Source organism: Dipodomys merriami, unplaced genomic scaffold (genome assembly GCF_024711535.1).
Source record: "Dipodomys merriami isolate MVZ:Mamm:240054 unplaced genomic scaffold, mDipMer1.0.p SCAF_213, whole genome shotgun sequence".
Taxonomy (NCBI): Eukaryota; Metazoa; Chordata; class Mammalia; order Rodentia; family Heteromyidae; genus Dipodomys; species Dipodomys merriami.
In genome coordinates this window covers 296912-315352 of record NW_027203527.1, presented here as the reverse complement: position 1 = coordinate 315352, position 18441 = coordinate 296912, and the positions used below count along the sequence as shown (strand labels likewise).

The 18441-nt window shown below is 36.2% G+C and overlaps 1 protein-coding gene across 2 annotated transcripts in view; it reads left to right on the top strand.

The window, feature by feature from the left end:
* LOC138834374 (A disintegrin and metalloproteinase with thrombospondin motifs 6) overlaps positions 1 to 18441 on the top strand; it is a 209452-nt gene that overhangs the window by 171006 nt on the left and 20005 nt on the right. For both annotated transcript variants that reach the window (XM_070032999.1, XM_070033000.1), the window contains exons 21-22: positions 121 to 250; positions 9418 to 9622. In XM_070032999.1, coding sequence (XP_069889100.1) covers positions 121 to 250; positions 9418 to 9622 — 335 coding nt within the window. The remainder of the gene's footprint in view (positions 1 to 120; positions 251 to 9417; positions 9623 to 18441) is intronic.

Sequence of the window (18441 nt, the reverse complement as noted above, 5' to 3'; positions counted from 1 at the left end):
CTGGCACAGCTCAGACAGCAGCGATCCAGTGAGGTTCATTCCACACAGTGGAAAGCTAGCAGACCTAACTTTTTAGAAAGTAAACTGCTCTACAGCTAATGATGCTTTCCTTTCTTCTAGGTGTCCAAAGACAGGAAGTAGTGTGCAAAAGGCTAGATGACAACTCTATTGTCCAGCACAACTATTGTGATCCTGACAGTAAGCCACCAGAAAATCAAAGAGCCTGCAACACGGAGCCCTGCCCACCTGAGTAAGTAACAGAGAGAAAGGAGAATTAACTTTCTTCAGTTACAAAGAGAAGAAATATTATATATTCACACCCGGAAGCATATTCTGTGATACAAATTAATGGGGATGAAAAAGAGAAGAAACAACATAGGAGATAGAATACTGATGACTTTTTTACCTAGCAAAGATTCCTATGTGCACATTGGTTTCAGTTATTAACTGCTTGAAAGAATTTGGTCCTGCCACAGTACTGGAAATGATTTTATGGCATCAATTCTAAGCCATATCTGCCAAAGGGTTTCAAGTAAAGTGGAACACCTGAATGCTCTCCTCCCCCAAATCAAGGACCTTTCACAGGGGCTCACAATGTACAGGTGAACACATTTGTGAAAATTTGGGTGGTTATCTTTGTATTCTCTGAATCAAACAAGATGCAGTTCAAGCTGGGAGCCTGGGTGAATGTCTCTAGCCTGTTTCTCTAGCTGCATTTGAATTTCTCAGCCTCTTCTAGCACTGAGACTTCCTAAAGAACTCTGTGCTTCCTTGCAGGTCCTCAGCCTGCTGAATTTATGTTGTCTTACACATATTAAAAAAAAATCCTAAGGCACACATGTCACATTTTAACATCTATAAATAGTTTTCACTTTGCAAAAGATGTTGCCTTACAACTGTAGCACTCATTTCCCTCCTTTCTTGATGATAGATAAAATAATGTCTAATTTTATCAAAAGAGAATGATTTTCTTGCACTCCTGACTTTTCCAGGAATGTATCTAAAGTCCTAAAGATTTTTATATGATTTAGAAAAGCTCCAGAATGGAATATCAGTGCTTTAGCTTGCTAACCCAGTTTTATGTTCCATTATTTGAGGTATCCCATCTCCTGAGTGTTGGGTGCAGGAACAGCGATGTATACTTGAGACTCATTCTCGCTGTAATTGCTATGTCAGCAATTATAACTGACATAGCAGTTATACCTCACTGTAAAGGGAAGCACCCCGGAGAAAGCCAGTCATTTTAATGATGGCTTTAGAATGAGACCTGCTGTCCAACACGTGCTGTGATCTAGAAGAATAAAAAGGTTTCTTGATTGAGCAAAGACAATAATTACATGAAGAAAGACCAGGCTGCTAATTCTGATCATGATGGATGCTGAACTTCATAGCATTTCATTGTTGTTTGGGAAATCAGATTAGCCATTAATCCTTTGGCTAATTATCCAATCATGACATTGATAAAAAGGATAAAAAGAGTAAACAAATGAAGGTATATGCCCCAAGCCCTTTAGAACTGTAGAGGAATACTTTATAATGAAGTCATGCTTTTTTCCAAAAATGACCACAGTAGAGTTACAAAAACTTGGGATCTATAGTAAGTTATATATACATGTACATGTATATTACACACACACACACACACACACACACACACACACACACACACACACACACTTATCTTAAAGCCCCCCATATGGGTAAAGCCAGGGACATTTTATTTATTTGTTTCAAAACCATAATGCCTTATGAACTTCAATTTTTTCCAAAGTCAGGATTTTTACTTAGTCTTATGAAGTGATTTAGTATAGTAGCTACCAAGCAAGGAGCACAAGACTAGAATTATAAAAAGGTTTTACTTTAAGGTTTTGAATTTTATGTATATCCTTTTTTAAAAATGTGGTCACCATTCAACTCCTTAAAATTCAGAAATGGAAAAATATGGAACTATAATTTATTATATGTTCTACCAGTTATTTTTTGCATTTTCCTCTTTCCTGCCAATTATCTTTATAAACTTATCTAAAAATAAGTTTTTTACTACCTAAAATAGCTTTCGTTATGCAAAACAAAGTGATGCTCAAAATCCATGAGCTAATTTTGTATCCTCTCATGTTTCCAATAACTTAGGATATTTTTCATGCAATTGTGAAGTTGCAATGTACCAAGTTTATTTGTTAATACTCAAGACTTTAAATCATAAAATGTCCTGCTTGGTATTTTATCAACCATTTAAGACATCTGAATAGAACTGGTTACCCTGTTTTATTTTGACCTAATATTTTTTATTTGTTCACGCTTACATGATTAAATGTCCTGTGTCCTTAGAGATTTCAGTCATTGCTCACTGTATCCCATCCAGTGATTTTTTTATTTTAACAGTTGAAGAAAATGTTAATATGCACGATTAAAATTAAGTTCCCTATCTCCTTTCCTGTTAAATGAAATTAAGTTTGGAAGTAAAAAGGAAATTCAAAAAGGAAAGATCAAGGGAATATGCAAGAAAGAGAACAATTTAGTCTGACAGTTTTTTCTTTTTTTGGAACATTTAAAGGTACATATTTTAAATGTAAAACATCAGTCTATAGTTTAGTTCCTTTTTAATTTCTTATTTATTCTTTTCAACTCATACTATGACAACCACAAGAGTTCCAGTAGACATTGCAATTTTAGGGATAAAATAATAGATACAGCGATTTAATAAGAATTTATATGAATGTAAAAGAAAGTAGACATGCTCTGTTTCAAATGATGGTGTGGTAAACAATATTACTATTAATAAATGTATCTTTCGTCTTTTTTCTACATATGTATAAGTATGTATACCGAACAGAATTTATTATACATATGATTATTTGTAGTCAGATCTCCAAATAATTTGAACATTAAGTATCTATGACAGTGTTTAGAAGATATGTTATTGTTTATTTAAACTGGTATTTCACAGTTGCCCAATTTTGGCTATATTCTGGCCTTGAATCTCCTGTAATAACCATAGCACTAACTATTATCTGCCTGAAACTGAACTGTCCATATTATGTCTTTATGAAAAATAAGTTGGAATGGAATTTCTGGTTCAAATCTTTCAGACACATTGTCATATTGCTCTTCAGAAAGACTGTATGATTGTGTACTCCCACTAACAAGACATAAGGGTTCCATTGCCTGGCTGGACACTGGGTATTACTATTTTTATATCCCTTGACTATTTTATGAGGGCAAAAAATATCAGATATCTGCTCCGCTATATTTTTCATTTCTTTGATTGTTAATGAGACTGAACATTATAAACTTATGTTCACTGGCCACTTGTATATTTTCTTTTGTATTTAACTTTTCTTTTTAGGGTTTTTTTTTTTTTTTTTTTTTTTGTAGTACTGGGATTTGACCTCAGAGTCTCATGTAGGCTAGACAAGTACTTTACATCTTGAGCCTTGACTCTAGCCCTTTTGTGCTAGTTTTGGTTTTGTATTTTTTTGAGATAAGGTCACCTTTTTTGCTATGACCCAGCCTAGACTGTGATTGTATTTATACTTCTTAGATAGGATGATAGACATGTACCACCACACTCAGCATTTTCTTTTAAGATGGGGTCTCATGGACATTGTTGTGAACTGCAGTCTTCTGATCACAACCTGGCTTGTGGTCCTCCAACTTGTGCTTCCTTATGTCACTGGAGATGACACGTAGTTGAGATGAAGTCTTGGGAACTTCCTATCTAGGCTGTGCCTGAACTTAACTCCATCTAATCTCTGACTCCTGAGTAGCTAGGACGTGAGAAGCTAGGTGTGGGTAACTAGCACTTGGCCTTGCTACTTATTTTTAATGAACTTTTGATGTATTAAAGTAACTTTTACTTGTTTTACAAATATTTTCTCTAGTTTCTATATATCTTCCATATTATTTATGACAGTTCATCTGGTTTTTTTTTTTCTTTTAAAATATTACATGGGAAAACTTTAAAACTTCTATTTCTTTCATTGGTAGGATATTTAGAAATGTCTCACCTCTTGTAAGGTTTCTTTCTTCCTTTAATATAAACTTTATTCTACCTGACAAATGTTCTTTTGATTTGAGGAAGGAATCTGTATTTTCACATAGCATTATTTTGCAAGACCATTAATTAAAAACCCCAAATGATACTTTCATCAAAAAGTATCTTTTCAAATATGCAAATATTTCAAGTATCTTAAGTTATATTGAAAGCATTTCTAAGTACAATATAGAAACATAGAAGACAGTAAGATTTATAATTGCATTGTATAATGAAAATGACAGGAGACTTGGAAGAATAGACAAAAGAACCATTGATAGAAAAACAAGAGTAGTGTTATTTGGAAAACTTTGAAGGATCAGCAGAAGTCTTTCTGGGGAAAATTAATATGCTCATAGCATCAGCTTTTTATGAGAAAGAGTATAGTAGTCCAGGTTGTAAGCTGACCATGAGTGAATACAATGGAATTCATGACATAAGCCTAAATAATTGGGAAAGGGAAGGGAGGAGTTGATATTACAGTATTTGACTGATAGAGCTAGGTTTGGGGTGCATACTGTAATCCCAGCACTCAAAGTGAAACAGGAAGATTGCAAGTTTGAGGCCGGCCTGAGCTACACACTGAGACAAAGCAAAGTAATTTTTTAAAAAAAGAGATAACTGATGGGAAGCTATGATCCTCCTTAAGGAAAGGAAGCACTAATAGGTTGGAGACCAAAAAGAAAGGCCAGGAGTTTGGTTTTTCCCGTGATGCATTTGAATAGCAAGATTATTTCTACAAATGACCTCATGTGAAGAATTCTTGAATACAAATATTTCTATATGATGCTGTGCTTTTTTATATTTGTGAAAACTGGAGACATTAAACAATAAGCTATACATTATGATAATACTGTGAACAAAAGTTTTAAACATGAATTAATCAACTGCAAAATACAAAGCACTGTACATTAGGTTCCTAACAATTTTCAAGTGCATATAAAAATAACTATATGACCAGACAAACCATTACAAGCAAAATAAGAGAATTATAAGCAAAAGTGTTAAAGAAGCCAAGGGTGGGAAAAAATTTATACTGGGGCTAGGTTTTCTTCAATGGTATTTTTTATGATATAATATTTGACAATTATTTTGAAATCATTGAACCTCACCCATGGACAACTATAGTTTGTTAAGTTTTAAAATGGATTCATCAGCGTCCTCTATAAAAACTCCAGAATTTAAGACCTAGGAAGGATCATAGACATCATCTCAGCCAACTGTCATAATTTCCCAGATGAGGGCATTTAATCTCCAGTGATGTTTTTCTCATTCTCCCAGACATTGCGAACATTGTAAGTTTCAAACCAAGTATCTTGTGGCGCTTTCATATGTCGAGTTTTGCTTGCTTCATTGACACATTCTCATTGCTGCCATTTCAGAGTTTATGGTATTGATTTTTTTAATAAAACATACAGCATAGGATAAGTTAGAGATCCTCTTAATATTAGTTTCACTCTCCAAGTAGCTGAGGAATAACTTCTTTTTCATACTAATTTTTTTCTAGATTTTTTTTATTGTAAAGGTGATGTACAAAGGGATTACAGTTACATGAATAAGGAAATGAGTACATTTCTTGTTGAATATTGCTACCCCCTCCCTCATTTCTTCCCACTCCCCTGCCCCAAGATGTAAAGTTCATTTCCAACATGGTGTCTTGTGAGTATTGCTGTTGCATTCATTGGTTCACCCTTTGTCCTTTGTCTCAGCATTTCAGTGATTCTCCTTCCCATCCCCAAATCAGGTAAGCTTATATACAATACAAAGGGTGCCAGAATAAAAAAAAACAAAAGGAAATAACTGCATATAGTACACTAAAACACTAGAAACAAAACAAAAAAACAAAACCTCTTGTTTCCTTATCTTGTAGTTCATTTCACTTAGCCTCATTTTATAAGGGGATATGTACATAGCTATTGAGCTAGTGTGATCCTCTGCTAGAACTATCCTAGGCAAATACTAATTATTACAAATGAGGGAAACCAAGCAGCCAGCCTGTGTTTCTTTGGGTCTGGTTTGCTTCACTTAATATGATTTTTCCCCAAGTCTTTCCATTTCCTTATGAATGGGGCAATGTCATTCTTTCTGATAGAAGCATAGAATTCCATTGTGTATATATACCACATTTTCTTTTGCTTTTTAAAATTTTATTGTCAAGATGATGTACAGAGGGGTTACAGTTACATATGTAAGGTAGTGAGTATATTTCTGGTTGAACTTGCTACTCCCTCCCTCATTTGCTCCCACTTTCCCTCTCCCCCAAACCCCATTTCAAGTTGTACAGTTCATTTCCAATTGTCTTGAGAGTATTGCTGTTGCATTAGTTTCCCCTTTGTCCTTTGTCTCACCATTTTGTTGTTTTCCTTCCCTTCCCTAATTTAGGTAAATGTATACACTACCCAGGGTACCAAAATCAAATAGAGTGCCAACAGGGGATAAACCACAGGGGGAAAAACACAAAAGAAAAAAGAAATCACACAGTACATTAAAACAACAAAGAAAAACTTGTTTCCATATCTTGGAGTTCATTTCGCTTAGCATCATCTTATATGGTCATAAGCACATAGTTATTAAGCTATTCTGCCCCTCTGCTAGACTATCCTAGACATATACTAATTACTACAAATGAGAGAAACCATAGGATCTATGAAAATATTACTAAAAAATATTTTACAACATTTTGTTTTTGGCTTTTTTTAGTTATAGATCAAAGCAAGGGCTTCATGCACATAGATAAGCACTCTGCTAATGAGACACATCCCTTGGCCTAAACATTATTTTAAAATTAGACTGAGGACATGGCTCCATGAATTGGCTTAATATCTGTGGGATCCTGAATTCAATATCTGGTACTACAATAATAAATAAATTAATTAATTAATAAGACTAACACCTACAAAAGTTTTAATAAACAAAAGGTTATATAATTGAATCTCTCAAAGATGTTAGAAAATTCTTAAGGTTTTTTAAATTTCTGGTGCCAGTACTGTGGTTTGTACTTGGAGCCTGAACTCTGCTCCTTTGACTTTTTGCTCAAGGCTAGTACTCTACCATTTGAGCCACAGTTTCATTCTCGTCTGGGAAGTCAATCCCCCATCCAATATTTAATAAGTTTATTTTTATACACTGTGTCATTTTCCTTTATCAAAGCAAAACTAATAGTCTGGTTGTATGGTGTCTCTGATAAAAAATATTCTGGTTTATCAAGTTTGAAAGAACATTTTCCATAGCATCTCTCTTATTTCATTCTCCCAATATTATTGTTAGTATAATTAGAGACTGAGATGGCTTATATAGAGTACAGAAAGACACTTACTCTCTCTTTCTCTCTCTTTCCTGAAACTTAGGTACTCTGCTTGAAGGCAGATGCTCTACCCCCGAGCCACACTTCCAGGCATATTTCTTTGTATACTTTTGGTTTTTGTTGTTTGTTTTTGCGATTGGGTCTTGATTCCCCCACCCCCAATACATGCATCTCTGGTGATCTTCCTAACTTTTCACTTTCTGCCATAGTTGGGATAGCAGACACCTACCATCATTCCCAGCTTCTCCCATTTAGATGGCGTCTCGAAGACTTTTTTGCTTGGGCTGGCCTGAAACTGAGATACTCCCAGTTTCAGCTTCCCACGCAGCTGCTGATGACAGGTGTGTGTCATTGTGCCCAGCTGTGGGATGAGGAAGAATCTCATGAACTTTGTTTTGCCTGGTCTGGCCTCCAATCATGATCCTTCTGATCTAGTCTCCCCTAGGATAAAAGTGTGAGCCACAGCGCCCCGCTAAACTCCTCTGATTTCCACCTTGCAAATATGAATCTCCAAATTGTTAATGGGCATACAGACACTTGGTGAGGATCGTTAAATTTTGGGAAGAGCTTGGAAAGAACAAGCTTTGGGACTGCTTAGGTTATAAAGATTCAGTAGTTGAGATTTCCAAAGATAATTTCTGGGTTCAGGTTTCTATTACTGAATCTGAAAAGGAAGGCAGAAAAACAGAAAGAATGACATTAGAGGACCAAACATGTACATAGGATGAAGAAATCAGGACATATTTAAACTAGAAAGGAAAGTGGAGAAACTAAGAGCATCAAAAGCGGTGGTGAGATTGCAGAATGTTTTAAATAACCAGGATATGTGGTATCCATTCAGAGACATGGTAAGGGGCATTATGAGGAATAATAAAGAGCATCAGAGACTGAATGTCATTCCTGAAATTAAAGTCAGAAAGGAAATTGAGAGAATGATGAATACTTTTTTCCCCCTATATTCCAAGTTGAAGGAGAGATGGTTCACATGAAAAGAAAGGACAAAGAGTTAAAGGGCAGAGGTGGCCCTGACCCTGTGCCCTAGGAACAGCAGCACCTCCTGAATCACTGCTGGTACCCTCAGCTTGCACCTGTGTTTAATTTGAAGGTCTCCGTCCCTCTTCCATTATGAGACCTAATGAGATCATGGCTGGAAGTGGTATGACTGAGCTTTTTGTGGCTGAGTTAGACACATTTCTGTTTTATCCCCTAATCTCGGTGATGAAATCACTGTTGCAAATTGAATCACAGTTTCACTATGGCTGGCATGCAAGTCATTATTCTCAGTACACATTTTTATCCTGACCAAAAATGGTACTAACCACTTGGGATTGTGTTCATCTGTGGAAAACAGAAAAGGAAAAAAAAAAAAAGAAAGAAAGCATTTTGAATCTCCTTTAGAAAATGATTTAACAGAAAAAAAAAATACGATCGTGTTTAAATGTTTAAAACTCAAGATTAAATTTGCATTCCAAAACGGGATTTTAGTTTGAAAAAACCTAGACTTTGACACATATGTTCTAAGTTTGAAAAATTAGTTCACTGTCCTATTTCTAAACGCTGATTTTCCTCAACAAATGATAATAACACAAATGATGATGCAAAGGCCATTATGGCTTAGGGAGCTAAATTTAGGATACCAGGCTCAATCGGATACTACTATGTAAGGCAGCAGGCTCTTCTGACCTCACTTGAGATTTTACTTTCCTTATTACAATACTGCATTATGAACCTTAGGTATGGGCAACAGCGAGGAATTCAGCCTCATGAATTTTGTGTTCTTTTCTCTGATATCCAAGAGCATGATGAACATATTCATTGATGACAGCAAGTAGTACATTGCTTATTGGAACCTGGGGCCTACCTGCTCCTAAGCCAAATGCTATGCTTCATAAGGCAAGTAAATAACCAATAGTCTCCCGTATGGCTCCTCCGTTCCGCATTGTTTTTATCAACCAACATGGAACTGTCAGCTTTTCTAGGAAAAGGATGTAGACCCTTCATAGAAGTGCCTTCACTTGACTGAGAACTCTCTGGATGCCCGGAAGAGATGCTTATCTGTGTTCTTCCGCTTCGTGCTCAGGTGGTTCATTGGGGATTGGTTGGAGTGCAGCAAGACCTGTGATGGTGGGATGCGCACACGGGCAGTGCTCTGCATCAGGAAGATCGGCCCTTCTGAGGAGGAGACGCTGGACTACAGTGGTTGTTTGACACACCGGCCTATGGAAAAAGAGTCCTGCAACAACCAGTCTTGTCCACCTCAGTGGGTGGCCTTGGACTGGTCTGAAGTAAGAAACTATGAGGCTTTATGTTTTCAGATGTCTTAACTAGTAATGCCGAAGCAGTTAATGTTAAGGACAATCCTCTCATGTGAACATCTTAGAATTTAACAAGTAAGAACGGACTCACAGTGAATTTGGCCATGCTATCTATAGTGCACGGCTGTTTGACAGGAAGTAAAGGGTTGGAGGCAAGGAAATCACTGAGAAACTAGGCATCGATTTGATTAAAAAGAAGTTGAAGGTGAATTTGAAACAACACAGTGGTGGCTACTTATATTAATTTCTTTTCCTTCTAATTGTTATCCAGCTTCACAAGTTCAGAATTAGTGAGAATTAGTTCAAAACAGATGAGCAAAAAGAGAATCAGGACCTTTTTTCATCCTGAAACTTACTGGAGACCTTTTCTAGTATCCCATTTGGAAAACATATTTTTTATAAATAAAAAAAACTCTTTAATATGAACAGCCTAATGACATAAATTTTAAATATAAATTTATCAATGCATTATGACTTGTGACATAGTGTATCTGTAAAGTCCAATTGCTTCTGTTTGCAAGTCAAATTCAGAATTCACCTTTATCTTCACATACATGATTAGTGCATAGGCAGATCTGGCTAAAATACCAAGGGGTATACTTATATGCAAAGAAATCTAATCTAGGGGCATTCAGAAAAATGATCTTGGAGAAAATTAAGTAATAGGCAATTAGTTTTAATTCATCAGTATGTATTTTATATATAATATATATATATATATATACTTATATCTCATTTTCCACATTCACAAAGAAGAGCTGTCAGATTCTTGAGAGAAGGATTTCTAAACAATGCTTCCATAATGCTAGTTAGTGTTTTCTGAAAACAGAAAAACAGGATGCTATTTTAGACTCTATTGTGATACTTCCTTTGCGTATTTCCAGTAGATCTCATGAGTATGTCAAAACCAACCAATGAAAAAACAAGAAAACTATCATAGTTTAGAAACCTCTGAGTGTTAACTCTCTTTACCCCCCCCCCCCCAAACTCCCTGGTGAATCTTTCTGCTTGAGGGCTTTATTGTCCTGGAGGTACAAGGCTAGAAGAAGGACTTTAAGATGGCACATGGAAGTGAAGATTCTGACTAGTTGTGGTGAGCCATGGGATCTTCAGCAGGAACTGGGAATGGTTTCCCAAATTTCTTAAAGCTTATTCTCCAGCTTTAGTAATTATATTCTGTCAACCTAATTTTTATTTGTATCTTCAATCAATGATAGAGACATGGGGATTATTCAGTTCATGGTTATAGAAAACCACTTTGCCTAACAGAAGGTATATCAACTTCCAAATACAGTTCAAAGATGAACTCTATTATTGTTTTAAAATATAGATGTTCTGCAGGGTACTGTATTTTCATGGCTAGGAGCCTTATATAAATGCATAAAATTGATTTATAATGATAATTTCATTAGAAGAAATCATAATGGGGGAATTGTTTAAAGGTTTCAGGTCAAGGCAGGATAGGCACGGTGGAGAATAGAAAAAACAATGTAGGCTTGGGAAAATAATAAGTATTCATGAAACAACTACAGAACATATTAGTGTTTATTAAACATGAATTGTGACATATAAATACATAACTAATATAAAAATTCAGAGCAAATCAGGAGTTCTTTTTGCTTGCCAGTACTGACATTTGAACTGAGGGTCTCGTGCTTGCCTGGCTGGTACTCTGCCCCTTGAGATACACCTCCAGATTTTCTTGCGTTATTTTGAAGATGGAGTCTCTTGGATTTTTCTGCCTGGATTGGCCTTGAACTTTGATACTCTGGATCTAAGCCTCCTGAGTAGTTATAGGCATGAGCTACTGGTGGCCAGCTCTGAACTCTCTTTAGTTGATTGGGATTGAGCTGAATATAAAAAGTAATAGAATTTAGAAAGAATAAGGAGGTTGGAGATGGTTTATCTGATAAGAAAAGTAGCTAACCAGAAATACAAAGATTGTAAGATGAAAGTAGGTTGGGGAAATGTGCTGGTGCTAAAGAATAAATTGAATTACCTAGTGATGAAGGCCTGAATACACAAGTCTAAACAAAATCATCTTTCCAAATCATTCTTCCTTAATAGAAACTAGAATTTTTTTTTTTTTGCTAGCCACTAAGAAACCAAAGGTCTACTGCATACAGACTTGCTTCACATTGATTGTCTAACATATACTTTTCTGTACAAATGATAATTTTGTTTTTGTTTTTTGGTGCTGGTCCTGGGGCTTGAACTCAGCGTGTGGGCTCTGACCCTGAGCATTTGTGATCAAGGCTAGCAATCTACCACTTGAGCCACTTCTATCCTTTTTTGTGGTTAATTGGAGATAAAAATCTCATGAATTTTCCTGCCTGGGCTGGCATTTTGAACTCTGATCCACAGATCTAAGCTCCTGAGCAGCTAGGATTATAGATGTGAGCCACTGGTGCCCAGCTTGTGCCACTGACTCTTGTTTAAAAATAAGACAACCAAATGTAATCACCTTACAGAAGAAACCTTTGAGTATGGTGGCCCATGACTGTAATCTCAGCCCAGCTTCTAGGAAGGTGGGAGCAGTAGTATTTTGAGTCTGAGGCCCAGCCCAGGCAAAGGCACCTGCAAGATCCTGTGTCAGAAACAAGACAAAATGAAACTAAAAGGGCTGGAATTCAAATGGTAGAGTGATTGCCTCGCATGCACAAGGCTCTAGGCTTAATCCTCAGCATATGTGGGTGTGTGGAGAGAGATGAGAATAGAAGAGGAGGAGGAAGAGGAAGAGGAGGCAGAGGAGAAAACCTTAAACATTGGTATTTGGAATGGAAGCATATCAGTGATACACATATGGTTTACTTCTCAATTCAATTTCAAATAGATCATTCTTACTTGTTCTTAAATTTTGAATTCTTATCTATCTAATCCTTTAAATAGCTTGCTGAACTGGATCTAAGATGCTTTTAAGCATCAGTGAAGGTCCTTAAAGAAATATATATATATATATATATATATATATATATGTATGAATATATGTATATATGTATGTAGGTATATATATTTATATGCATTCAGAGAACATTTTAAATCACATTTCTTCTTTAAGATAACTGAGTCAAAAGCTTAGAAATAAAGAGTGCTTGGAAGTGGCATACCCATGCTGGAATTATCACCTTCAAAAAAGTGTTGGTAGCTGCTGCTGTCTCTCCACAGATGACTTAAAAAATTTCAGTCAAGAAATGCTGTCATTATTGTCTAGTTGAACACCATCTTTACCACAATTGTTATTCTTTGTTCAAGCTGAAGTGATTTCTATCCTGTTTATCTTGGAAAAGGTGGCTTGTGTTCTCAGGCTTCCATATCTTTACCACGCAGCCCATCTCTTCCCTAAATGGGTTAAAAATAAGTAAGTAAATAAATAAATAAATGGCATCAAATGAAACAGGTGTCTGAGTAGCTATGGGGAGAGCAAGATACCTGGTTTTCCCTTCTATTCTTCTCGGTAGGAGAGCAGGTAATGTTCAATCTCTTTACAGTTAACCTTTTGCAAATATTTTACAGGATTTTCTTTTGACACAACTATGAAAACTTCCCTTCCCTTTCTGCTCCTTCATCCTTCCCAGCAATCAGAAGGGTGAGGTTCAGCTGACGAAAATACGCTTCAGTAAGAGGAATTCACCTTTGACCCTTTCCACTTCTTTGTCATCCACTCTACTATAGTACAAAATTTCCATTGTTGAGAAACCAGCATCTCTTTTCCCAACAGCTAAACTCACCCAGTGCTTATAACAAAAGAAAAAAAAAAAAAAAAAAAGAGCCAATTGGCTGTGATGGGAAATGGCTCATTGGCAGCCTTTTATGGAATTTATGAACCCATGGCTTTCCTGTTTCCTATCATCTATTCTCAGTCTCAGGATCACCCATAATATGTTAGATTTTTAAATATTGTATTTTCTCCCATCACTTGGCAAGTAGCTCTTGAAAGTGTTGCTACATATTATGAATGGGTTCCAACAGTCTGAACCCAGAATAGTTGGCTCTCCCCCCCTCCCCCCCAGAGTACCTCTGCTAACTGGTCTGTTTCTTGTACTTTTCTTACACAAGTGGATAGAGAACAAGCATCATCCTCAGCTGACTTGATGAGACTTTTAGGTAGCCTTATTTATGAAGGACAGGGTGGGAGGGGAGTATTTAAAAGGGACTGTTTGAATTTTTTTGGAGAAGCCAATGGTGCTACCACTTTGCATATTCTTAGGTCCTACTCTGGTCTTACGATTATTAAGCACACCTCTGCAGTGAGAACTCAGTCAAATCACAAACTATTAGTATTTGTGTGTGTGTGTGTGTGTGTGTGTGTGTGTGTGTGTGAGAGAGAGAGAGAGAGAGAGAGAGAGAGAGAGAGAGAGAGAGAGAGAGAGAGAGAGAGAAAGAGGCTTACTGTGTAGTCCAGCCTGCCCTTGAACTCACTAACCTCCTGCCTCAGCCTAGATGTTGGGCTTACAGACATGAGTCAGGATGCTTGCCCAGTATTTCTTTTATAAGTGAGGGCCAAATTGCTTTCCCTAGTGTGGTTTTACTTTTTTCTACAAAATATGTTTTTGCTTTTTAATCGTAAAGGTTCCTCATAAAAACCACCTCTTATACCCAACCTCCTATATAGGTGGTCTGGTCCAATTTAAAATAATGGTGAGGTCTGAAATTTATGAATGTAAGAAGGTAGAATAATTATTTACCTACAATAGAGAAAAATAGAAATAATTTTATTAGAGAATAGACTTTCCACTGAAATAATGTCTTCTACCCTACTACTTTCTAGTTTATTATATGGAAGAATGATGAAGTTTTATATTTATAGCTATATTCTTTAGCCTAAAAATAAAATTTTATTACTGAACTATTGAAATTTCTTGCAATGACTAGAAGATTTATAGCATATTTGCAAAACCATGTAGAAACATATCTTTTATGTGGTATAGACCAGTGATTATCCCAGGGAAGTGCTCTGAAGCATTCTCATTTAACTGAATTCCTATTAATCAGATATGTATATATGTCTGTCTGTATGTATATATATATAAACACCATGGCTATAACTTCCTTTTCTGGAATTCCTTCTTTTTGTTAGATTACTTAATGAAACAGATTGTAAGATGGACAAACACATTTGTCAGGAGGCAGAAGAGAGACAATTGTGAAATTTAGGTTAATGGAAGCAGAAGGCTGAAATAAAAACAAACAAACAAAACACCAAACAAATAAACGAAGGCTATTTCTGCGTGAATATCTCTGGTGTATGGTGAGAAGGATTTTCAGAATAGTATTCTGCTTGGAATGAATCCCTTCTATGTGGCTTCCCTGTGTCTTTTATTATTTTTAGAACTGTAAGCATTTAATATTATGATCACCCTTAAGAAACATATTTGCTGAGACCAGAGTGGAGAGACTTGTTATACATATGTAGTATTTGTATCTAGATCTGTAGAGTTTGGGCTTGAATGAAAAATGTGGTAGAATTGTACAATAGCACCCCTTATATTCATTGGATACCTGATTCTATGATTCATGCATAAGCCTATATATCCGTTTTATCCTAAACATATATATCATAAAGAAAAAATTTAATATATTAAGCACAGCTATAGGTTAGCAATAACTAACAAAACGGAAACAAATACACACAAATAAAACACACAATACACACAAAAGTAATGTGAATGTCATCTCTGCCATGGGCCATAGACCAGAGGCTTGACCCCGGCGCTCCCAGTACACCAGATGCAGTTTACAGTTTACAGTTGTTTACAGTTGTTCCAAACTAGGAAGAGAGCTGTTCTACCCTTCTGGAAGGTTATAATTTTTAGAAGGGATCATGCATGCACAAAATAAATCAAGAGTCTACAAGATTCACCCAGGCTGTAAGCATTAGTTGAGCAGAGAGAGGTGGTGTAATTCTGATTTGGTTGGTTGGTTGGTTTGGTTTGGGGGGTGGGATGGGATCTATTGTATCCTCTTGGAATCAGAGATGAGGAGTTTTGAGGGCAGTTTTTCATTTAGCTTCAATCCTCCACATGACATGATAAGCCTGTAGGATAAAGGGATGGAGAAATAGCTTAGCAGGACCATGACTGAAACTATCATTAAAAAAACTAAAAATTTAAATTTAAAAATGGAAGCTTTTTATAAATGGTAGTTTGAAGAGAACCCCATGATGACTCTCTCCAAATACTATTTCTGTTCTTGTTTTTGAGAGCACATGTGTTCTACACCATACACCTGGCCTCTTTCTATGTCTTGCGCTCTACTAACGTAGTATCTATTATGCCCTGTATTTATGATCTCGTTTGCACTTTTAAGAATATAGGTTGTATTGGGCATTTTCTTCCAGAAGTGCTTACTTGCACCACAGTGGAAGACAAAGGATAGTTTCCTTTCTCCTCGACTTCTACAACGCTGTGAGAAATATGACAGATGCAGCCTCTTCCAGACCTATTTCCAAATCCGTGTAGTCATCCATACAGTATCAAATGGCTTGCTGCCGCTCATTTCAGAGGATGTCTTGCTGAAGTCCTCTTACGATACAACACTCTTGTAGCCATTTAGATGTATCATGTCTTTCACCCATAAATCTAATGTCTTTTCTAAACTAAGCGCTGTTCACACAGTATGACCATACTTTTTTGTTAGTTGAAATAAACAGCAAAACATACATATCCTTTTACTGAACAGTTTCACAGATAGGATATAGGTTCTTACCACAGATCTTCATAACCTCAGCATATGATTTTATTTTTCTTACATTAGAAATTTTTACCTTTCAATGAAATGAGGCATTTGATAGCTTTTTTTTTTTGATAGAGTCAAATGGCCAGCATCACCACTTCACATTTGGAATGTCATTACTAAGTAAAATAAAGGTTGCTTGAACATAAGTGCACCATTATGGCAAGTCAATTTTCTGGCTAAGATGGCTACAAAGTGACTGAAAGGGAATGTAGCATATATATTGTGGACAGGCTGGACAAAGATGATTCATGTTCCAGGCAGGACTGCAGGAGATTTCAGCACACTACTCAGAATGGTGTGCAATTTAAAACATGAATTACCTATTTTTGAAATTTTCCATTCAATATTTCCAGACCACAAAAGTGTGGAAAGCAAAACCACAGAAAAAAATGGAGAACTACTGTCGTTTTTACCCATTCCCTCTTTTGAGCTCTTATTTCGTGGATTTGGAGGTATAATTTTTCCAAACAATGTCTTGACTGGGTAGAAGATGTCATTAATTAGTTTTGCATGTAGCTAGACAATGTCCTGCAGATGGCTTGTGTCTTCGACACTTGTGTTTCCAAGCTTTCTTCGAACAGGAAGCTGCCATCTGGACTTGTCTATGCTCCCCAGTCTTTACTTTATTCACCTGCAAACAGGTCTGATGACAATGCTTATACATAGGGTTTCTGTGAGGATTAAGTAGATCACTACATACAAAGATTTAGAACATTGCATGCCACTTAAGATGTATTGGTGCTACTCTATTCATCATCATCATCATCATCATCATCATCATCATCATCATCATCATCATCATCATCATCATCAGTCTTACTTGTTCTGTTTGGATTTGGTTTTCTTGAGACCTCTCAGACACATCTGAATGAATTGTCTGTCTGTATTGTCTGTGTTCCTTAATTGTAAGCAGAACTTGGCATATCCTCTTAGTATAGACTGCTTGAGGTTATTACATTCTTAAAATAATAGCAGAAACTCCTTGCTACCGGAAAAAAGATATTACAATAAGCAAAATGCATATGTCTCGGCCTTTACTATATATTCAGATAATTTTAAAATATGAATGGAGCAAGGAAAGTGCTAGAAGTACTTTATTTTTTCATTCTTTGCTTCCAAATTAGATGCTCATTATGATTTCCAAATCAAGACCTAGCTTCCTGCCTATTTACAGAAAATATGAAGGGGCGTTCTATCCTTTATATTTCACCTTGATTTGATTTTTATAGTAATTAGCTAATTCATATTTATGTATTCTTAGGCATTTTTTTCTGTAAGAATAAAGAGCAGTCTGGGATAGTGATTATAATAACAGAGGAATGGATAATGGGTAGGTCCTGAAGAATGAATCACAAGGTTAAGTTAGAAGGTTAGGACTTAGTTCTAGCTCTGTTATTTGCTGTTTACCCTTCATTAAGTCAGTTAACCTTTCCTCATTTATAATAATTCTCAAATACTTGTTTAATAAAATATCTGAACATATTTTGTAAACTATGAAGCCTTAATGGAGTGTAAAGTAGTAGATTCCTTAGTGTTACTATTATTCAAGCTGATATACTGCACTCAGAGGGTAGCAGAAATCCCCTAATGCTTTGTTGCAATAATGGAAGAGATTTCACTTTAAATTAAAAGACAAAGGGAGGCAAAATCAAGAGATTTGAATACTTTGTTTATTCTACAGCAATTATTACATATGTGAAGTATAAAGTTATAGGGTTTCTGTGGGGATTAAATTCAGCAATATAAGCAAAGTATATAGTACAAGGACTTATATCCAGGAAATAGAGTTATTACTATTATTATTAGAAGTATTAGAAATATTTAGTTGGGACTGGGAAGTTGGCTCAGTGGTACAGCGCTTGCTTTGCACGCATGAGGCCCTGGGTTCAATTCCTCAGCACCACATAAGCAAAAAGAAAAAAGCCGGAAGTGGCGCTGTGGTTCAAGTGGTAGAGCGCTAGCCTTGAGCTGAAGAACTGAGGGACAGCGCCCAGGCCCAGAATTCAGGCCCCATGACCAGACCCCCCCCCAAAAAAAATTTAGTATCTAGTCAG